At 31.2% G+C, this 21,860-nt stretch overlaps 2 protein-coding genes across 5 annotated transcripts in view; one reads left to right on the forward strand and one right to left on the reverse strand.

Moving 5' to 3' along the window:
- LOC134715557 (ATPase family AAA domain-containing protein 2-like) overlaps positions 1 to 6,825 on the reverse strand; it is a 45,929-nt gene extending 39,104 nt beyond the window's left edge. For all 3 annotated transcript variants that reach the window (XM_063577812.1, XM_063577823.1, XM_063577802.1), the window contains exons 1-4: positions 6,641 to 6,825; positions 4,406 to 4,500; positions 4,089 to 4,120; positions 1,349 to 1,575 (exon numbers count right to left, since the gene is read on the reverse strand). In XM_063577812.1, the coding sequence (XP_063433882.1) occupies positions 1,349 to 1,575; positions 4,089 to 4,120; positions 4,406 to 4,500; positions 6,641 to 6,745 (459 nt within the window). In that variant the 5' untranslated portion in view covers positions 6,746 to 6,825. The remainder of the gene's footprint in view (positions 1 to 1,348; positions 1,576 to 4,088; positions 4,121 to 4,405; positions 4,501 to 6,640) is intronic.
- Positions 6,826 to 7,104: 279 nt separating this feature from the next.
- Positions 7,105 to 16,512, forward strand: LOC134715582 (putative transmembrane protein 244). Of its 2 annotated transcripts, XM_063577859.1 has the most exons (5): positions 7,111 to 7,371; positions 11,020 to 11,111; positions 11,816 to 11,941; positions 12,821 to 12,865; positions 14,000 to 16,512. In XM_063577859.1, exons 1-5 carry the CDS (start codon positions 7,268 to 7,270, stop codon positions 14,125 to 14,127), a joined length of 495 nt encoding a protein of 164 aa, XP_063433929.1. In that variant the 5' UTR covers positions 7,111 to 7,267; the 3' UTR covers positions 14,128 to 16,512. The 2 variants fall into 2 exon arrangements, with proteins under 2 accessions (XP_063433934.1, XP_063433929.1); XM_063577864.1 differs by lacking the exon at positions 11,816 to 11,941 and having other exon boundaries at positions 7,105 to 7,371.
- The last annotated feature ends 5,348 nt before the right edge of the window (positions 16,513 to 21,860 follow it).

A 21,860-nucleotide genomic window follows, 5' to 3' on the forward strand; every position in this document is an offset into this window, starting at 1 on the left:
TACTAAAGTTAGAGTGCGAAAACTAAAAGTATTCGGACGACGACGACGACGACAACAACGATGACGCAGACGACGACACCAACGTGATAGCAATATACGACGAAAATTTTTTCAAAATTTGCAGTCGTATAAAAATTAAAACTGTGAATATAAAAAAAATCATGTCTTGCTGAATAACAAATTAAACTACCAAGAGTGGAGAAATGTCATAAACAAGATCAGTTGGGGAAATGTGTTTCACAACTGATATTTGCAGGTAGATTTATCTTTCTATTCAATGATCTGCCAAAAAAAATGTGTTCTTTAAATGTGACTTTATAAAGCATTGTACCCTTTTTACATGTTTGTAATGTGGAGATGCAATATGAGATTCAATGAAAAGCAAGAAAATTTGAATTTTGGCCTATGAAAAAATCTGATAAATCAAACAACTGAAAAAGTAATTTGTAAAGGTTGTCAAAAAAATTAATAACATTAGTTAAATTTAAATTGTGTTTGATTTGTTAGTTTTTTTACTATCCCTTGGTCACAACTTTTCATTTGCCATTTGTGCAATTTCAGCTTAACACAGCAATTGCCTGGCATCTGTTCATTTGTTCAAATGCAAATTTACAGATATTCTATTAGTTTATTTTGTATTCAACAGAACAAAAATGAGACTGCAATCAAAAGAAATCACAAAGACAAACTATAATATTAAGAATCAAATTTATCAAAAAATATTGCAATAAGCAAGGCCTTAAGGTGAAATACCTCTAATTCAGGCCTGGCCAGAAAGCACATACCAGAAAGTAGTACATATTTAACACAAAATAGTTCCTACGCATGGACATAACTTTCAAAATATTTAGAATATTTTATTAATTTTGGTATCAAATGAAAGCTGCATGACTGGTGATCATTGTAGAACAATTTTTGACTGATAAATTTGAATAATAAAAAAATGGCATGAAATTTAAAAAGGAGGGTACATTTTGCCTCTTAGTCAGATCGGAAGTACCTGTTTTGGTACATCCGAAGTTCCGGGAACCAGTTCTTCCTTATATGCCATGTAAGGTATATTGATTTTTTTAGTACAGGACACCAGAAGGTGTTGCTTTGACATGCAATGATTGTCACTTTATCTGAACTTAAAATAAAAGAGGTGTGCCTGCTTGAAACGGAGGAATTTAACATAGAAAGCAATGGGACCATGAATTAGTGGTGTACCTTAATTGATCTTAAATATTAATCAGAAACTGCAACTGTCTGAAGAAGAAGTGCCATATTAAATAGATCATGACAAATTTCTTTAACCTTCAGTCGTGAAATAATTATAAACAGATAAACAGGAAACATGGAAAAGTACCTCAACATCAACCAGCTCAACTTCATTTCTCTTTCTTTTTCTGCCTGGCTGCATATCATCTCCATTCATATACAATGCTTTTTCTAAAATTTTCTGGTCAAATGTGCCATAAATCATTTTTCTTTGTCTGCTACTTCTTCTAACATCTCCATCTGCTGCATTGTTATTTCGGCTATATTTCCATGATCTCCTTCTAGCCCTTCCATAACTAACCGCATCTATTTCATCTGGAAATCATAAGTATAATATTTATAAAAATATTTACAATATTCACTATAATTTTTGTTTGCTCTTTGAATTGTTCTGATGAGTTAAGCCCTTTTCTATAAATTTTTAGTTTGTTCATCTGTTGCACTGTTTAATCACTGATCCAGGGGAGGGTGATGTTTGAGAGCTTGTGTATGTCCCAATTTTAAGTCATAAGAAACGAGTGACCGGTGAAAAATAATGTTCTTCCAATTCTTGAACCAATCATACAAACATCATAAACTTAGTCTTCTGTGCAAGAATTTATCATTTTTTTCGTGTAAATTTCATATATTTGTCATTTTTTTTTCAATCGGTCAGTGTTGTTGTGAAAATATGGCAAGTAATTAAAGTTGGTGATTTGAACCAAAAGTTTAACGATTGTCACCTGTTTGCCAACAATTGACAAAAAGACAACAAAAAGCACGGAAATTGAGCACATGTTTAACATGTAAATTCAGATAATAGTTTATTTTAAGAACATCCATGCTTATTGTGATCACCGGATTTTTGCGAGATGGGTCACTCTGAGGTCACTTTGCATACGGAAAATAAAGTACACTTCTTCTTAATATGAATAAATTAAAGAATTTTCTTTAGAAAAAAGTATATGTACATAAGTTTTAAAATGAAAACTATCCATTGAGTTATAAAAAACATATGCATCATTTTTTTTATTTGAGGTTTCTTATGACATTAAGAGGCTGCAATTCAGTTGTTGTTATTGATTGCTGTCTATCATTTAAATATTTTCTTATTTATTATTTTGTACATTATGACTGGGGTGTCTAATTAAAAATAGATAGAATTTTTTAATGATTTGTCATTCTTTTTTTAAAAATACATAATGAAAAGTGTGGGTCACCTGACTTTTTTTCAAGCCACAGGTTGTGCAAAATTGTTAGTTTTGGTATAGTTCATGAATGGAGAAAATACAACTTAGTGGGATAAATAGAAAACTACACCATAAAATTTAAGATAAAATGTGGGAAGATGGGGTCAACATACTTGTTTTCTTGCTAGATATTAAAATAGGAAAATTCACAACACTTTCTATTATTAAATTACTTTGAATGAGTTATCTCACCATACTATCTGAGTTATCTCCCCTTACTTGGCAAAAAAATCAAACAAATTTGTTTAATTTTTTTTAAAATACATCAGTAAATATATATGATAAAACACATACTACTCCCAAAATTTGCATCTTTCATTAAAGAACTAGACCCATTGTTATCTGCTACAACAAAATAAACTAGAGGCTCTCAAGAGCCGGTATCGCTAACCTGATTCTACTTGGGTTTTTGAAATCATATAAAAAATTATAAAATTTGGCTAAAAGTAACAACACAACCTCATAAGGAAAGGAGTATTCAGGCTATGTTTGATTTAATTCAATTCAGTGGTTCTCTAGAAGAAGTTATTTGTATGCATTTCCCATAGGGTCCTATGTTAAACTAAGTCCGCTGCTGGCGGCCATCTTGGATGATGAATCGGCTAAAAAGTAACAACACTTGGTCAGCACCTCATAAGGAACATGCATGCTATGTTTGGTTTCATTCCATTCAGTGGTTCTCTAAAAGAAGTCATTTGTATGCATTTCCCATAGGGTCCTATGTTAAACTAAGTCCGCCGCTGGCAGCCATCTTGGATGATGGATAGGCTACAAAGTAACAACACTTGGGCAGCACCTCATAAGGAACATTCATGCCATGTTTGGTTTCATTTCATTCAGTGGTTCTCTAAAAGAAGTCATTTGTATGCATTTCCCATAGGGTCCTATGTTAAATTAAGTCCCCCGCTGGCGGCCATCTTGGATGATGGATCGGCTACAAAGTAACAACACTTGGTCAGCACTTCATAAGGAACATGCATGCTATGTTTGGTTTTATTCCATTCAGTGGTTCTCTAAAAGAAGTCATTTGTATGCATTTCCCGTATGGTCCTATGTTAAACTAAGTCCCCCGCTGGCGGCCATCTTGGATGATGGATCGGCTACAGAGTAACAACACTTGGTCAGCACCTCATAAGGAACATTCATGCCATGTTTGGTTTCATTCCATTCAGTGGTTCTCTAGAAGAAGTTCAAAATGTAAAAAGTTTACGACGATGGACGCCAAGTGGTGAGAAAAGCACACTTAAAGGGCCAGGTGAGCTAAAAATGGAAGAAGACACACAAGCCACCTTAATCAGACAGATTTTTTTTCTGGTCGAGTTGTTTTCATTTTGTATAAGTAAGGAATTTGATATCATACTATTCCATATGGTTTCTGCTTATTATCTAAGACCCTATGGTGATCTCTTATTGCTTACATTTACAATACATACTATGGTCTTTGTGTAAAATAGCTGTACAATTGGCAGTCATATAGCTTCTATTTTTAATGGCAACCCTGTTTTATCTTAGAGCTAAAAATAAGTATAATAACTATCAATTTAAAGACACTTTCTCACATCAGCCTATGTGAAAAGCATTCTTAAATCATTTTTTTACCATCATTGCTTTCATCTTCCTCTTTGTACCTCCTGAAAATATATAACAATATATGTCATACAACTTGAAGTTGTATTGTACATACACAATTTTTTTAAATCTTGTCGATTTCACAAATTAGATCATTAGATTTCCCATTTTCTAGTAAAGCTATTTATACAATTACATGTACTTGTGTACGTTGATAAGTTTTGAACTTAGATTGATTTAAGTTTATACAAAATCAAAGGAAAACTTTAACACACAATATTTCTTTAAGCCTAAGTTATCTTTTCATCTCATTTTTCTTTAAAAAAAGAAAATTTATTTTGAAATACCTGTGTCTACTTCTTCTCAGGGTAGGAGATTGGGCTTTTTGTCTATGGTCAAGATCTGCAATTTGAACTTCGTCGCTTTCATCACTATGTGATTCCTACAAAAAAACAATCAATTTAAATACAAATGTCAAAAAGAATTCAAATAAAATAGATTTAAAGAAGAATGGAAACAAGTATGGACAACAGTTCACGGATGCCCCACTCGCACTATCATTTTCTATGTTCAGTGGACCGTGAAATTGGGGTCAATAAATAAAGGCAACAGTAGTATACTGCTGTTCAAAACTCATAAATCCATGGACAAAAAACAAAATCAGGGCAACAAACCAAAACCGAGGGAAACGCATTAAATATAAGAGGAGAACAACGACACAACACCGAAACGCAACAGCACACAGAAACGGACCAAGCAACAGACAATACACCACGAGAATAACAAATATAACATCAAAACCAAATATCAAATTAGAAAGATCATATCATAGAAAACATGTGTACTCTCAACTTCATTATAAACTACCTTGAGCAAAAACTTTTGTAGGATCAAATAGTGTCCCCCATGAAATGATGTCCCATGGACCAAATTTCACAGATATGACCTATGAAATTTGGTACAGGACATAATTTTATTATAAAATATTGTCCACTTCTATGTAAAAGTGTCCCTTGACAAAAGATTCTATTGTGACCTTAGTTGGACATTTTTTCATAGTTAAATCATGTCCATACTGCATAAAAGTCTTGTCTAATACCAAAAAAAATATTTAACAAAAAATAATAAGTCTAAATTGACATTTGTTTTTAAATATACAATAGGAATCTATGAATTGATTTAACATCTTTGAATTGTCCTTTTTGACAAGATCAATAATGTCAGGAATAATATTAGTATCGAAACACATCTGTGTTGTCTTTATTTAAATTTCAATTATGATTTAATAACAAGTTGATTAAAGCATTTCAATGATTTCTAAATTATTTCCCTTCTTTAGGGACAGAAAAAAATAACTACATGTACACTATGAAATATTGTCCTTTGTGACATATTTTTATAAAACATCCATGAAATTATGTGCAAGTACTAGGGACAATTTTTCACTAAGGGAGACACTATTTTATAGTTTACAAATGTGATATTCTGTCCCATGAACAAAATTTCACAGATGAACTGTGAAATAATGTTCTAGAGAACACAATTTCATGGGACACTTTTTTGGCTTACATCATGATAGTAGCATTGAATTGAATAGATTTTGGTATTCATAATTGTTTAAAAGTAAATGTATTTATTGAGAGAATTTGTTAATCTTGTTTTAAAAGACCAAAATTTAGAAAGTATAGAAATTTATGTATATATGCCATATTCCATTCTCAATGCTATAACCACCATGCAAGGCCCTAATGGCAGATGAAGATTTTAAAAAACATTACATGCAACATGATGATCAAATCGACCATGGATTAATAAGTATGCATAAAAATGGAACAGTTTCAATAGAAACTCAGTCACAGGAAAGTTAAAAAATTCTATAAAGATTTGCAAAAAATGTTATAAATATTGTCTCAGTTTTAATTAAGTTTTGAAATAAATTTCAAGAACTACAACTCTTTTTACAAAAATAATTTTAAAAAATAATAAAACATTTGTATTTGCACAGGAATCAGAAGTTCTATCAATAAAATTCTGTAAATAATAAAGTCGACTATCAATAGAGCTTCTCCCCTTCTCTACGAGCTCTATTGATAGTCGACTATTATTTACAGAATTGTAGTGATCTCTACGAGCAGCTCTATTGATAGTCGACTTTATTATTAACAGAATATATTGATAGAACTTCCGATTCCTGTGGTTAAATGTACATTCAACATGTCCAATAGGGATTTCAGCAAAGTATCTGCATGCCTGGTAAATATTTTCATATAAATGCATTGAAATTGATAAGGAAGAATGTTTTTAAAACATAGAATAACCTTTTAGTTTAATGTTGTTTTTATTACTTTCTGTTTGGTAATATTATTATGTTATTAATTAAACAGAAAATATGTGTTTTATTATGTTAAATCTATAAATCCCTGGATTATTTTCCAATGCAACTTTAATTATTTGGACTTATTAACGACACTGCGTGATCATTTAATGATATTAGCTATTGGAATCAGATGAATCTTTATACTGAATGATATGAACAAAGTCTTTGTGACGGGTTGTCGGAAATTTGTTATTTTTCAACATACATAATTTACGGATTGCTGAGGTTTATTCGCCCGATCCCTACTGAGAGACAAGAATGTATCAGGAGGCTCTTCTGTTACTCCTATACTATTCCTTGTCTTCACCATCCCGAAGGCTCCAAATTTCAAATACTTTCAGTTATCGTTCAGACACCATTGCCTTCTCACAATCTCCTGTCTGCGTCGCACTGAAATAGTTCATTAAGATTTTACTTTTCGTTAATAATTTGCATTCTAAATAAAAATATTAAGTCTAAAAGATATTAATATGTTTCAGATTTTATATTTTATAAGCATTGAGCAGGAAATTTAATATAACTTCAAATTTTCCCGTACTATCGCGTATGAATTTGAAAAAGAAAATATGGCGGGATTTTCTTTCAAAAACAAGGGAATGAATATTTTTCCCGGACTTTATCAAGTATTCTAGAAGATGTCATGCTGATGCAGTTTTTTGTAAGATTGTGTAAAAGTGTACTGAAATATACACAAATTAACAAAATCGATCGATCTTTTATATCGACGTTCATGCATTTTCTTTGTTCGATGTTGTTAAATGAAACGGAAGTTTACAATGATGAATGAGGGGAGATAATATATAATATTCGACCAGAATAAAGAAAACATGAAATGATCATATCTTCAAAAGATATTGTTCTTAACCTCCTTAAGTGCCTTGTCACATTTTATGCAGTTTACTTTGCTGTTGGAAGTCTTGCCTACGCCTCATTTAGGTACATATGGCACAAAATGTGCACCCAAATATATCATGTATATGTGTAGGATTAAATAGTGTCCCCCATGAAATGATGTCCCATGGACAAAATTTCATAGATAAGACCTATGAAATTTGGTCCTGGACATAATTTTATCATAAAATATTGTCCACTTCTATTTAAAAGTGTCCCTTGACAAGAGATTCTATTGTGACCTTCGTTGGACTTTTTTTCATATAAGTGAAGTCATGTCCATATTGCATAAAAGTCTTGTCTAATACCAAAAAAAAAATTTAACAAAAAATAATAAGACTAAATTGGCATTTATTTTTAAATATAATAGGAATCTATGAATGTTTTAACATCTTTGAATTGTCCTTTTTAACAAGATCAATAATGTCATGAATAATATTCATAAATGCTTGATTGCCGATACCTTTCGGTCTTGTTTCAATTTGTCCTTATGAATTACAAGTTTTAATGTTTTCTCTTGTGTGTTTTTGTCAACATGTATATAATACATTTCATTGTTTTTAATTTGAAACTGCTTTGCTTTTCTTCTAAATGATCTATCATTATTTTCAAACTCACGCACATAATCATACAGCTGTTTATATTCATCACTTTCCATTTTTGTTGACATCTGTGTTTAGTCTTTAAATTTTAATTATGATTTAACTAATAATTGATTAAAACATTTCAATGATTTCTAAATTATTTCCCTTCTTTAGGGACAGAAAGAAATAGCTACACTATGAAATATTGTCCTTTGTGACATATTTTTATAAAACATCCATGAAATTATGTGCAAGTACAGTACTAGGGACAATTTTTCACTGAGGGAGACACTATTTTATAGTGTACAAATGTGATATTCTGTCCCATGAACAAAATTTCACAGACGAACTGTGAAATAATGTTTTAAAGGACACAATTTCATGGGACACTTTTTTGGCTTACATATGGACCATAATTTGCTATTGGGCTCGTTTCCTATAACTATAGAAAAGTGATAAAAATGTGTATTACTGTAAGAAAAGTCGTAAGTACATATAAAGAAGCCTTTATTTTTATCAACATACAAGTGTATGCTACTCTTCCCTAGAAAAAAATTTGAAATTAACAAATTTCAAAGATTATACGACCGTATTTTTGTGTCGTTTCTCGCGTTACTTATCGCTTCCGAACTGCATAACGCTGACTGATTTAAAGATAATCGTCACTGGCAAATTCGTAACTTTTGCTTTCAAATAATAAAGAACATTGACCAATAAGAATAGTCAGAAGAAAATGCTGAGAATTATAAGTATTTCTGTAGCAGGTGTAAGAACAGTGGCGTAACTTTGGAGTCCGATTTTGTAACGCAAATTTTAGATGATGTAATCTGCTTTGTTGTAATAGAATTCTTTATAACAATATGCAAATATGAACTCTCACGAGATGTTCAAACAGGTAAATCAGAGAGGATTTACATTATAGTTCTGTTCTTCGTAATAATTAAGTTAGAAAATGACGTTATCGTTATGCGTTACATTTCACACGAAACAGAAGTCCAGTTATTTCCTTTTTTTTTAATTAAAATTGTTTGTCTTCATTTCCGGTCATACGTGAAACATATGACTAACATGTGATCATGCCATTACCGCCGGATTTACGAAATACTAGGTCTAAACATCGTTTTTGTTTCCAACGGGATGTTAGCAAACATAATCTGTAGACTTGTTTTGTCTTGTTTAAAAGAGGAAAATACAATTTTCAAAGAGATTGCGCCGGGGGTCTATTATTTTTCCTATGTGCATAATGTTACATACGACCCTGTGTGAAAATAAATGCCCAATGACTTGACAAAATCGATTTCAGATTTGACAGACGTTAGAACACACTTCGTTTCCCGATAACGATGTAAAGAGTCCTTGGAAAATTCAATCGAAATTACGTCTCTTATCATTGTACCAATGCTCGTTGGATTGATTTTACTTCAGCAGTAAATTTTACTGGATATTTTAGGTGAATAAATATAATTTAATAAAAAATACATGTTAATATACCGTTACACTTGAAATGTACAAAGTTGGTATCTTTTCACAATTTTTAATTATTTTTTTTTATTCATGTTCTGCAAACACTTATCAGAAACGCAATAAACTTGTCAAAGGAGAAGTAAACTTTTACCATGCATGACTTGAAAGGAAGTACTTTGTCTGTTGTTTATTGATTTTAGCCCACTAAAGTAGGTTAAAATGTGGAAACCCTGTAGATGGTGTACAGGTCACAAATATCACATGGTGCCTTTTTTAAAGATTTTAATTCCAAGTTAAAAGTTTTTTTCTTTACTGGAGTTAAAGAATTTTACATTGCCAATGATTTGGAATAAATTGTATATAACTGGAATTTCAAAACCAAATATAAATACATTTTTTTGGCTTAAACATCAAGATACAACGATTATGGTATCCTGTATCAATGAAGAAAAAGTGGAAATTTCTGAATAAATTGTACTAATTGTTTTCAAAACAAGCACATATTTAGGAGTTTTATAATACTGTTACATTAAAGATGGATTTTTAAGAAAAAGTATACTGTTCAGATTATTTTAAGCAGATTTTGCAATAAAATAAAACTTAAAAAATGCTTTCGGTTTCTTATGGTTTCCTGTCGCGTTTAAAAAATACTTCAATTAAACATTGAAAATACATTTTAAATATTAACATGAAGCAAGTAACACTTGTAATGGTGTTCATTTATGTCTTTTGAAATATATTGTGCAAAATAAAGAAAATAAAGATTGGTTTCCTGTTTGGTTTCCTGTCACGTAAATGGTGAATCAAAATGTATTAATTTTTTCTTGAAAAACTCAATTGTTCCATTAATACTATTCTAACACCAACACAACCCACAGAATAAAAGTTAAAGTTTTAGAACTTATAAAAAAGGATACCAAAAGAAACCAAAGGCCGTATACCAAATTATGGTCCATATAGGTATCTTGTTTTGTTACCCCCATATTATCATTATGTTTTTTTATGAGCCTCAGGGTAGTAATGCCCTTACCTTCAGGCGCAAAACGTGTGTTTGTTGGTGATAAGACCTACCGCACACATTGACCTTTAATAACTGATGTATAATGCTTGCTCAACATTTAGAAATATTTGCTATAATTTATAAACTACAATATTGAATACTGCTTCTTTTTTTTTTTGACAAGTTGTTATCTCTTTGACACATTCTCAATTTCATATGATCAAATCATCATCCATTTGGAGCTTTTTCTCTGAATTTTTTTTGTCTTAAAGCAACCAACTTTACCTTACAAAATATGTGTTTTCCCTCAAAACAACTGAGGAATTTCATTTTTTGAATTGACTTGGAATACCACATGTTTTAGATAAAGACTTTACCTCTGGAAAGTTAATGCCCATTTCATGAATAAGCAGTACATTGCTGTTAACATAATGTTTTTATTTATAATATTTCTTTCAAAATAATAAAAATGAACCAATATCAGGGGAGTAAATAATGAAATCTTAATTGAAACTTTAAAATTTAAGGTTGTTGACCCATCCAACTCTTTTCAAAAGAAATCGGACACTTGGTTTAATATGAAATGTATGATCATATATTAAAAAGGATATGAATATTGAGTAACAAATTTATTTTCTTTTGTAGCCAATCAAATTTTGATGGAAAAATCCCATTTGATTTTGAATCATGGATAGATTTATCAGAATGCTGCAGTGTGTACAAAGACAAAGAATTGGGTAAGAAGGACCATAGAGAATAATGTTGTAACTCAGTACCTCTTTCTTAGATAGGTGTAGATACAAAGTAACTGCATAAACATAATGTTGTAACTCAGTGCCTCTTTGTTAAATACGTGTCGATACAAAGTAACTGCTAATATATTTAGAAAGCTGTAGTGTACACATAAATGGATAGTAATATATGTGACTGAGCATAGTTTATTTGCAATTCATTAAAGAAAGATATGGGATAATACACATTTTTCTATCAACACATTCTTTTGTACTTGTGGCATTGTTAATTACATTATCAATATACTGGAAAATTGTTTTCAGTAATTTCAAGAGTAAGTTCAATGATCTTTGATATTTGTGATTTGGTTTTCCTGTTTGAATGGCTTTACAGTAGTCATAATTTTGGGCCCTTTGTTTTTTGGTGTGAGCCAAGGCTGCCTTTTGAAGACTGTGCTTTGACCTATAATGGTTTAATTTTACAAATTATGACTTGGATGGAGAGTTGTTTCATTGGCACTCATACCACATCTTCTTATATCTATATTTATATCAAATTATTTAATGATAAAAAGGCCAGACTGACTGGTTAATAAAACATTTTTTTATATTCCTCATTCTGTCTTTCAAACAGAAAATACACATTTCCCTAACCAAGTAAGGATGGGTAAAAAGAAGCCTTGCTTATTCTATGAAATAATTTTTTTCAGTAAATGTGATATCAATGGAAGTGACCTACTTTATCTGTGGTGTGGTGTTTGGAGTTCTAGTAAGATCTAGAGTTTGGGATTATGCCATTACAGTCTCAATAATCCACATATTAGTCTCTTGTCTAGGTAAGAATTAAAAGTATTTAATCCATTAAAATTTTTAGCTCACCTGGCCGGAAGGGCCAAGTGAGCTTTTCTCATCACTTGTCATCCATCTGTTAACATTTACCAAAATTTCATCTGAAACTACCAAGACAAATTTATCCAAACTTTGTCACAATCATCATTAGGATATCTAGTTTTAAAAAAAAATAACAGTCTGACTTACATTGTATAAATGTACAAAATAATGATAAAAAACTAATAGGATAAACAGCAACAAACAATTTAACAACAACTCAATTACAGGCTCCTGATTTTGGACAGGTACATACAGAATGTTCATCATATTGATATATTGTGATACTTGACACAAAAAACAAGACTAAAGATACAAAGTACCAGTCTAAAATCACTAAAAACAAGACTAAAGATACAAAGTACCAGTCTAAAATCACTAAAAACAAGACTAAAGATACAAAGTACCAGTCTAAAATCACTAAAAACAAGACTAAAGATACAAAGTACCAGTCTAAAATCACTAAAAACAAGACTAAAGATACAAAGTACCAGTCTAAAATCACTAAAAACAAGACTAAAGATACAAAGTACCAGTCTAAAATCACAAAAAACAAGACTAAAGATACAAAGTACCAGTCTAAAATCACAAAAAAACAAGACTAAAGATACAAAGTACCAGTCTAAAATCACTAAAAACAAGACTAAAGATACAAAGTATCAGTCTAAAATCACTAAAAACAAGACTAAAGATACAAAGTACCAGTCTAAAATCACTAACAACAAGACTAAAGATACAAAGTACCCGTCTAAAATCACTTACAGTGGTTGACGGCTAGTTTAACCTAATTTCACACATCAGTTCATTATGTATTTGACTTTTTTCAGTGATGTTGGCTTTTCCTATGAACTGGTCATGGTGGGTATGCCTAGGTAAGTTGTATAATGACTTGTGTATTTTACTGTCTTCATATGATAAAAGAAAAGCCCTGTGATTTGTGTAAGACTTTTCCATATCAATCATCTAAGACTTTTCCATATCAATCACCATAGTTCTTTGTTCAGGTTAATTTCTCAATTGGTTTTATCAATGAAAATGTATTGTCATATTCTTTATACAGCTAGATTCATATTCACTCTAAGGTTTTACCTTCTATGAAAAACTGGGATTGATTAGCTGTGATATATTTCTGTGGTACATGTATAACATTATTTTTAAAAAAAAAATGGTTTCTTAAGGTCACACATTCAAGTGAATATATATCTAATTTTTGGTCACCTTGACTGAAGAGGTGGGTAAACATTTGAAATAGCAGGAGAAGGGGTTTCTTTGTAAACATTTTATAATCTTTTATTGATCACCTTAAAGAATCTGGTTTCAGGATTATTTTCTATAATTGCAAAAAAATGACAGAACACTGGATTCACCAACCGACTTTATTGGTTGTTTTTCTTATGCCCCACCTACCATAGTAGAGGGGCATTATGTTTTCTGGTCTGTGCGTCCCTCTGTCTGTTCGTTTGTCTGTCCTTTTGTCTGTCTGTCAGGTTAAATTTTTTGGTCAAGGTAACTTTTTATGAAGCTGAAGTCCAATCAACTTGAAACTTGGTACACTTGTTGTTTATGATATGATCTTTCTAATTTTAAAGCCCAATAAGACTTTTGACCCCAATTTTATGGTCCACTGAACATAGAAAATGAAAGTGGGAGTTTCAGGTTAACCTTTTTTTCGGTCAGGGTAGTTTTTTATGAAGTTGCAGTCCAATCAACTTGAAACTTAGTTCACATATTCCCTATGGTATAATCTTTCTAATTTTAATGCTAAATTAGATTTTTTACCCAATTTCGCGGTCCATTGAACATAGAAAATGATAATGCGAGTGGGGCATCTGTGTACTATGGACACATTCTTGTTCTTTCAATTTTTTGCTAAAAGTTTGGCAAAGTTTGGCCATAGTTTTGAAAAGTTTTTTGAAAATTACTCCCAAGATTTCATCACATTTTGAATCAGAAACTTTAAAACACTTAGCTTGAAATAACAAAAAAAAATATCTTTTTATTTTAAGGATGTGGTTTAATAGTGTTGATTCTGGTGGGAGAAGCTGTTGGATTTGCCAGAAGAAAGAAATCTTTAACCAAAGTTAACCCAGAACCATCACAAACAAACACAAGCTACCTCTACAGAAAAGGATAAATACTGAGATATAATCTACAATCTGTCAAGATGAAGAGCAATGTACTTCCAGGAGCAGAAATTTACCATCTTCCAACTTTTAATAGTCTTCGGGACTATATAACATTAGACCCTTTTCCAACTTTCAACGTTTAAAATACCTTATGTTAGACTTTGTTACATTAGACCATTTACATTTATTACAAGTTGATTGAAAATGTCTGACTGCACCATACTTAATGAAGAATAAGGGTACCTTTAGTGATTTCTATCAAAGTCAGTAGGTGATAATTGATCACATAAGAATTAGATTTGTACAACCTTTTAGTATGATATTCTCTAGACTCCTACATGAATATTATGCTGAAAGCTGAAAATAACTCAAAAATGGTGATTATTTTAAGTAAAATAAATTTCAGTTTCGCTGTTATCAAATAATGATTTTTATGCCCCACCTACCAAAGTAGAGGGGCATTATGTTTTCTGGTCTGTGCCTCCGTTCGTCCGTCTGTGCATCTGTTCGCTTCAGGTTAAAGTTTTTGGTCAAGGTAGTTTTTAAAGAAGTTGAAGTCCAATCAACTTGAAACTTAGTACACATGTTCCACATGATATGATCTTTCTAATTTTAATGCCAAATTATAGTTCTGACCCCAATTTTATGGTCCACTGAACATAGAAAATGATAGTGTGAAGTTCAGGTTAAAGTTTTTGGTCAAGGTACTTTTTGATGAAGTTAAAGTCCAATCAACTTGAAACTTAGTACACATGTTTCCTATGATATGATCTTTCTAATTTTAATTCAAAATTAAAGTTTTGACCCCAATTTCACGGTCTACAGAACATAGAAAATGATAATTGCGAGTGGGGATTCCGTGTACTATGGACACATTCTTGTTTTTCTATAATTATAGAAGTTTATAAAGATCTGTAAAAGGAAAAATGTCACGAAAAGCTACCTTATTAACTATATGAATAGTATATGTATCTCTATCCAAATATTTGAGTACATAAGAGTAAATTTTGTGTGGAAAATATTGTCATAGAAAAACTAGTAGTGGAAGATGAGGTCCACTTTATTCTCACATTTAAAAATTTTGAAACTGATACATGTAGAAAAATATACATCAAATAGCTGTGCAGTAATTGAATTGAATGAAATCCAGAAAATATGTTTACAATTTATATGACTTATGGGCTGTGAGAAACTGGAAGTTCTAAAAAATATGTTTACATGATAGTCAGTCTCTGGACTGAAAGATTTTTATAAACAAATGTGTGCAAGTTAAGGCCAGGATTTTTTAATTTGTTGGTTTATGGATTTGCCGATCTGATTATGCTGATTTGCAGAATAAAAATAAAATTGACTTTTACATGTTTCTTTAGTCCCGCCAACCCAAACTAAAACATAATCTCTAAAAAATAAATAAATCATCTTTTTTTTAAGAAATAAAATGCATTAAACACTAACGAAATCGATAATACTTTCTGTTGTGAAAACTAAAACTTCCAATTTACATATCTAGAAATAGACAAATCAATCATAACTGACCTTGAAATGTCATTTGGGCAAATGATTTTGAGGAATGAAACCTGTGTTTAAAACCCATTACACATTAAGTTTGTTTACCATATTTGTCATAATTTCGTAAGATAGAAAAAAATAAAAAATGAACGTGTTCAACCGTGAAAGACGTCAAGTTGAAGAACTTAATTAAAACAAATCCTTTGGAATTTTCTTCAGACTTGTGTCATTGATAACAAAGACATTTCACAATCTGGATATCAAAAACAGGCATGTAATGACAACTGATGAACCCAATATCCTCGTTTTTTCTGGTGTATGAGTCTATTATGTTTTTGACATGTGTTATTTTTCCTACAATGTTTTACATTTTTTTCTTCATCAGTTTTCGTGTTTGAAGATCATCAATCACCAAGTTTCCTGAAATTTATTCAGGGCTATGTTTGTGAAATGACGATATAATTTCGTTTTTTTCTGTGGACACAAATTCACTTTTTTCACAGAAAAATATTAGACTATGTCATGCGATCTTTATTGCAACTGAGCAATAATATTTCATCGAACTAATATATATGATGATAAAATAGCAAACCAAACATATTGTTAGAAAGGTAAAATATATTTTTTTACATATTTTTATGTCTTGAGAGATATTTTTTCTCTCTTTTTTTTCCATATCAAATGACAAGACTTTTTCATGGGGAAAATCCGTAAACCAACAGGTTATAAAACCCAGGCCTAATGTTGTGAATCATTCATTTGCCAATTTTATACAATATACATGTGCAATTAACACTGCAATATTATGTTTTTACTTTATTTTGTAATTTATATGATGCCCTTTTAGGCATCTTTAATTAACAATAAAATTATTATTGTATTGTTATTTATTTCTTACTGAATAATTCATGTATGTAGACTCCATATTTCTTTCAAAATGATTCTTGATGGAGAATTGATGTCTCATTGGCAATATCCTAACACATTTTCTTATTTTCACATTTAGATAAAATAGTTGTGCATGGATTGGTCTCTAATTTACATACACCAACAATGTGCCCTTTTTCAAATTCAAATGTTTACTTCTGTCATATTAAACTGGGTAACACCTAGATAATTTCAGTTAAAAAAATGCCTCAAAATTGATAAAAAAAGTCAGATAACAAAAATACTGAACTCAAAAGAATTCAAAATAAAAACAACTGTCCTATTCCTCACTTGGAACAGGCACTTGCTTATGTAGATTCCTTATAATGGATTAAATCTAGTTTTATAGGTAGCTAAAACCTCTCACTTGTTTGACAGTCACTTAGAATTCCATTGATTTGACAACAATGTGGGAGCAAAACATAATCCTTATCGAATTTCAATATGTTTTTACTGATAACAAAATGAAGGTTTATATGAAAAAGAATGTGTGGTATGATTGCCAATAAGAAAACTCTCCACAAGAGACCAAATGACACAGAAATTAACATATACATGTATAGGATACTGTTCAGCCTTCAACAATGCACAAAGCCCTTGTGGCAAAGTAAGCTATAACAGGCCCCAAAATTAAAAATGTAAAAAAATTCAAACGAGTTAAACCAACAGCCTAATTTATGTATGAAAAATTTGAACAAAAAACAAATATCCTACCCATCAACAAAGACAAACAATGAACAACAGGCTCCTGCCTAGGGACAGACACATACATACAGAATGTGGCAAACATGTTAGTGGGATCCGAACCCTCCTCCTAACCTTGGATAATGGTGTAACAGAACAACATAAGAACAAACTATAAAAATGAGTTTAAAAAGGCTTAACTCATCATCTCATTAATAGAAATACATCTAACAAAAACACAAAGTGTACGTGGCAGGGTTAAGTTGCATGTCGATTATTTTCAATTTTACTGTTCAAGAGTTATGTTTCTTGATAGATGAAAATTGCACTATTTGTGGTTTCTGTGTTATAATGTGAGCAGTTTAGCCAATGTTTTATAAATTTTGATACATACTTTATTTCTCATAAAATAATGGAGGTCAAGTTTGATACTGACTTTTTTTACTTTTACTATTTGGAAACCAGGACTAATAAAGAAGTGTAATAGATACAGTCAGGACATATGATCCTTGATATTTTTGGAAAACAGACACAAAACATGCAGACATTTAGTTGGTACTAGCTGCCCTCTTAAATACATTACTGTATTTCTTTCGTGTTGAATGCCACTTTCAGCACTATTTTGTGTGGTCAGTTATTATTGTTGGAGGGAGATCAAGTGCCTTGAAAGAATGACAACCTTTGAAGGAAAAAATAAAATTTTTAATAATGGTTACCTTCAAAATACAAAAATCACAGTTTGCTACATCTTTTATTTAATTCCAGAGTTTAAATAAACAAACTAGAGGCTCTCAAGAGCCTGTGTCGCTCACCTGTTACTGCATTTACTGATGTCGACCATCTTGGTTGGTAGGCGGGGGTCATTAGACACTTTTTATGCCCCACCTACAATAGTAGAGGGGCATTATGTTTTCTGGTCTGTGCGTCCGTTCGTCTGTCTGTCCCGCTTCAGGTTAAAGTTTTTGGTCAAGGTAGTTTTTGATGAAGTTTAAGTCTAATCAACTTGAAACTTAGTATACATGTGCCCTATGATATGATCTTTCTAATTTAAATGCCAAATTAGAGTTTTGACCCCAATTTAACGGTTTACTGAACATAGAAAATGATAGTGCAAATTTCAGGTTAAAGTTTTTGGTCAAGGTAGTTTTTGATAAAGTAGAAGTCCAATCAATTTGAAACTTAGTATACATGTTCCCTTTGATAAGATCATTCTAATTTTAATGCCAAATTAGAGAATTCATTCCAATTTCACGGTCCACTAAACATAGAAAATGATAGTGCGAGTGGGGCATCCGTGGACACATTCTTGTTTTTAAATAGATACCCTAGTAATGATTGTGGCCAAGTTTGATTAAAATTTTGCCCATAGTTTTAGAATAGAAGATTTTTGTACAAGTTACAAAAAGGATGAAAAGTTGTTCAATATTGACTATAAAGTGCAATTAATCCTTAAGGGGTCCTCTAACAATTTCCATCATGTTGACTTATTTGTAGATCTTACTTTGCTGAAAATTATTGCTGTTTACAGTTTATCTCTATCTATAATAGTATTCAAGATAATAACCAAAAACTGCAAAATTTCCTTAAAATTACCAATTTTAGGGGAGCAACCCAACAACAGATTGTTGGATTCATCTGAAAATTTGTGAGGGGATAGATCTTATTCTGATGGACATTTAAATTTATGACAAATTTGCCCTAAATGTATTACTAGTAGTTTCAAAGATATAAAGCAAAAACTGCATTTTACCACTATGTTCTAATTTTAGCCATGTCGGCCATTTTGTTTGGTAGGCAAGGTTATCGCACACATTTTTTAAACTATATACCACAATGATAATTGTGGCCAAGTTTGGTTAAATTCGGCCAAGTAGTTTCAGAGCAGAAGATTTTTGTACAAGTTGCAAAAAATGATGAAAAGTTGTTTAAAATTGACAATAAAGGGCATTATTGTGTTACAGTTTATCTCTATATATAATAGTATTCAAGATAATAACAAAAAACAGCAAAATTTCCTTAAAATAACCAATTCAGGGGCAGCAACCCAACAACAGGTTGCCCAATTCGTCTCAAAATTTCAGGGCAGATAGATCTTGACCTGATCAACAATTTTACCCCGTGTCAGATTTGCTCTTAATTAATGCTTTGGTTTCAAAGATATTAGCCAATATATACATTTTACCCCCTGTGTTCATTTTTTAGCCATGGCGGGCATCTTGGTTGGATGGCCAGGTCATCAGACACATTTTTCAAACTAGATACCCCAAGGATGATTGTGGCCAAGTTTGGTTAAATTTGGCCCAGTAGTTTCAGAGGAGAAGATTTTTGTAAAAGTGTACAGACGACGGACGAAGTGATGAGAAAAGCTCAATTGAACTTTCAGGTCAGGTGAGCTAAATATAACCTTTGGATCTCACCTTGTCTTGAAGGTGATGTGTGCTGTAGCCATCTCTTTGCATCGTCGTCTGGATGATATGTAACGTAACTTGTATATAGTTTGTGATTTTATATGTCCATTTACTGGAGTTATTATGGTAAACTTTTATCTTTCCATTTGTCATCAATATGTTAGACAATAATTTAAAAAAGATTTAACCAACATGCATGCGCATTTAGGGAATTGTTTATCCGTATATCTATTGACATGGTTTTCCTTTCAATTTTTATAAATCTTAGATTTCATATTTCCAAGTTGCAGTGTTTTATTCATTACGATAGGGGGATTACCGGTTTTTATAGGACAATAATTCCAAAAATGTCATGGGCAGTTCTCTTGAAACTTTGCTGAATTGTTATATCTCTGGGCAAAATCTCCTTTTCAACTTTTATAAATTTTAGATTTAATATCTAGAGTTAAAGAATGTTAATGTATTCAGAAAAAATGGGGGATTTTCCAGTTTTTGGACAATCACTCAAAAGTGCTTTGAGCATTTTGATGAAACTTTGGTGGCTGTTATAAAGTTATGTGTCTATTAAAATAGCTCCCTTAACTTTTTTTTCTTCATAAATTTGTGATATGACATTAAGGAGTTGTGGAGTATTATTCTTTGAAAAAAAGAGATGTACCAGGAGCTCATGGCACAGCTCTTCATTTATTCTTGTCCATCAAGAAATATGGGTACATGGCTTAACAGAACAGTGCTGAAATACATTAGTTGGCTTATATCTTAACAAAAACCAATGACCTGTGAAAACATGTTCCATGCGCGTAGCTACGTTTACGTCAAAACGCCCGGGCGTACACTTGAATTGGGTAAAAAAAATATTTTCATCTAAATAAAAATGAAAAAATTGGTTAACAGTACATCAATCTTCTAAGTCTTTCTTCAATGGCTTGTAATTGCAAATAAAAGTGACGAAAATTAGTATCATATTATATATTTGTTCATTTTCTGTCAAAGTCTAAATCTACAGTGAATTCTATATACTCACTTTCCTTATTTTTTTTAAGCAATTCATTATGTGCTAAGATTCGATATGTGGTTTGCATTTTTTGTCGAGCTATTGGCATTTTTGTCGCGAAAGCGAGACATTTCGGTCCTAAATTTCGTCGGCGGTGTCAATAATATAACTATATGTACTTGTAGGTTCATTACGTGGTATGTGGTTAAAGTTTGATGAAACCAATAACTTTGTCAAACCTTCGTAAAATTTTACGGTAGCTGGACAAAAACTGTTTATATATATGGTCAAACGAGTATCGAGAGCAAAATGAAGAAATTATATATGATGAGTTCTGTATTTCATGAATAAAAGGAATTTCTTTTGCATCAGTTTACAATCTTGGGTAAAAATTTGTTACATATCAATATTTTTTTTAAACCTTCGTCGAATTTAATTAAACTTTCTTGAATTGTTTTTTTCATGGTTAATTTCTGTATCAAATTTGTTTTAGTTCATTTTTTCAGTTTTATACTGTTACGGCCAGAAATTGCCTTTAAATTGTAGCCAACAAAAGACACAAATCAATAGTAAAATTTAACAATATTTATTATACAAAAGTTTACAAGAAGTATTTCACAAATATTACTATCAACTTAACTGTCAAATATGAGTCCAATCTTTTATCTTTATCTGTATCCGGAAATCTTTCGGAATCCAATCTGAATATTATGTTCACTATTAAGGTCACAATCCAGTATGATGTTGTTTGTAGAATAAAGTGTCAATCCAAATGCTGTGAATACTAATGTCTATCAATGTCTATGTCCAAGTTTAATTATGAGAGTTTAACTTTAGTGTCTGTATATATAGTGTTGTCATGGAAAGTTCTAGAACACTCTATAATGGAACATTGTGGAAAATCCTGGAAAGTTACAACGGAAGTTTCTGGAATAACGTAGAAGTTTAAATTACGCATCTTTTATAAGGATCATTCTAGAAAGTTCCAATCATTCTGTGATTGTTCCAGTGATTCCTAAACTGCACAGTTATATAATAATTTGGTAAACCACTATCAGGCCATTCAACACAAATTAGGCCAACATAAATAAACATAATCATTACAATATCATAACACCTCCCCCCTTAAAAGAAGTTTTAGTGTAACAAAAACTTATCATGAATAATATGAACAAAAATACATAATATATACAAAGTGATTTAATAAGCTCTAGATAAA

This window comes from Mytilus trossulus, chromosome 1 (assembly GCF_036588685.1).
Source record: "Mytilus trossulus isolate FHL-02 chromosome 1, PNRI_Mtr1.1.1.hap1, whole genome shotgun sequence".
Taxonomy (NCBI): Eukaryota; Metazoa; Mollusca; class Bivalvia; order Mytilida; family Mytilidae; genus Mytilus; species Mytilus trossulus.

What these genes read in the sequence shown, in the direction of transcription:
- LOC134715582 (XM_063577859.1), top strand. Translation starts at nt 7,268, where the DNA reads ATGATCATATCTTCAAAAGATATTGTTCTTAACCTCCTTAAGTGCCTT. An exon ending in CTTGCCTACGCCTCATTTAG is followed by an intron (nt 7,372 to 11,019) that starts GTACATATGGCA and finishes TTTCTTTTGTAG; the next exon opens with CCAATCAAATTTTGATGGAA. An exon ending in GTCATGGTGGGTATGCCTAG is followed by an intron (nt 12,866 to 13,999) that starts GTAAGTTGTATA and finishes TTTTATTTTAAG; the next exon opens with GATGTGGTTTAATAGTGTTG.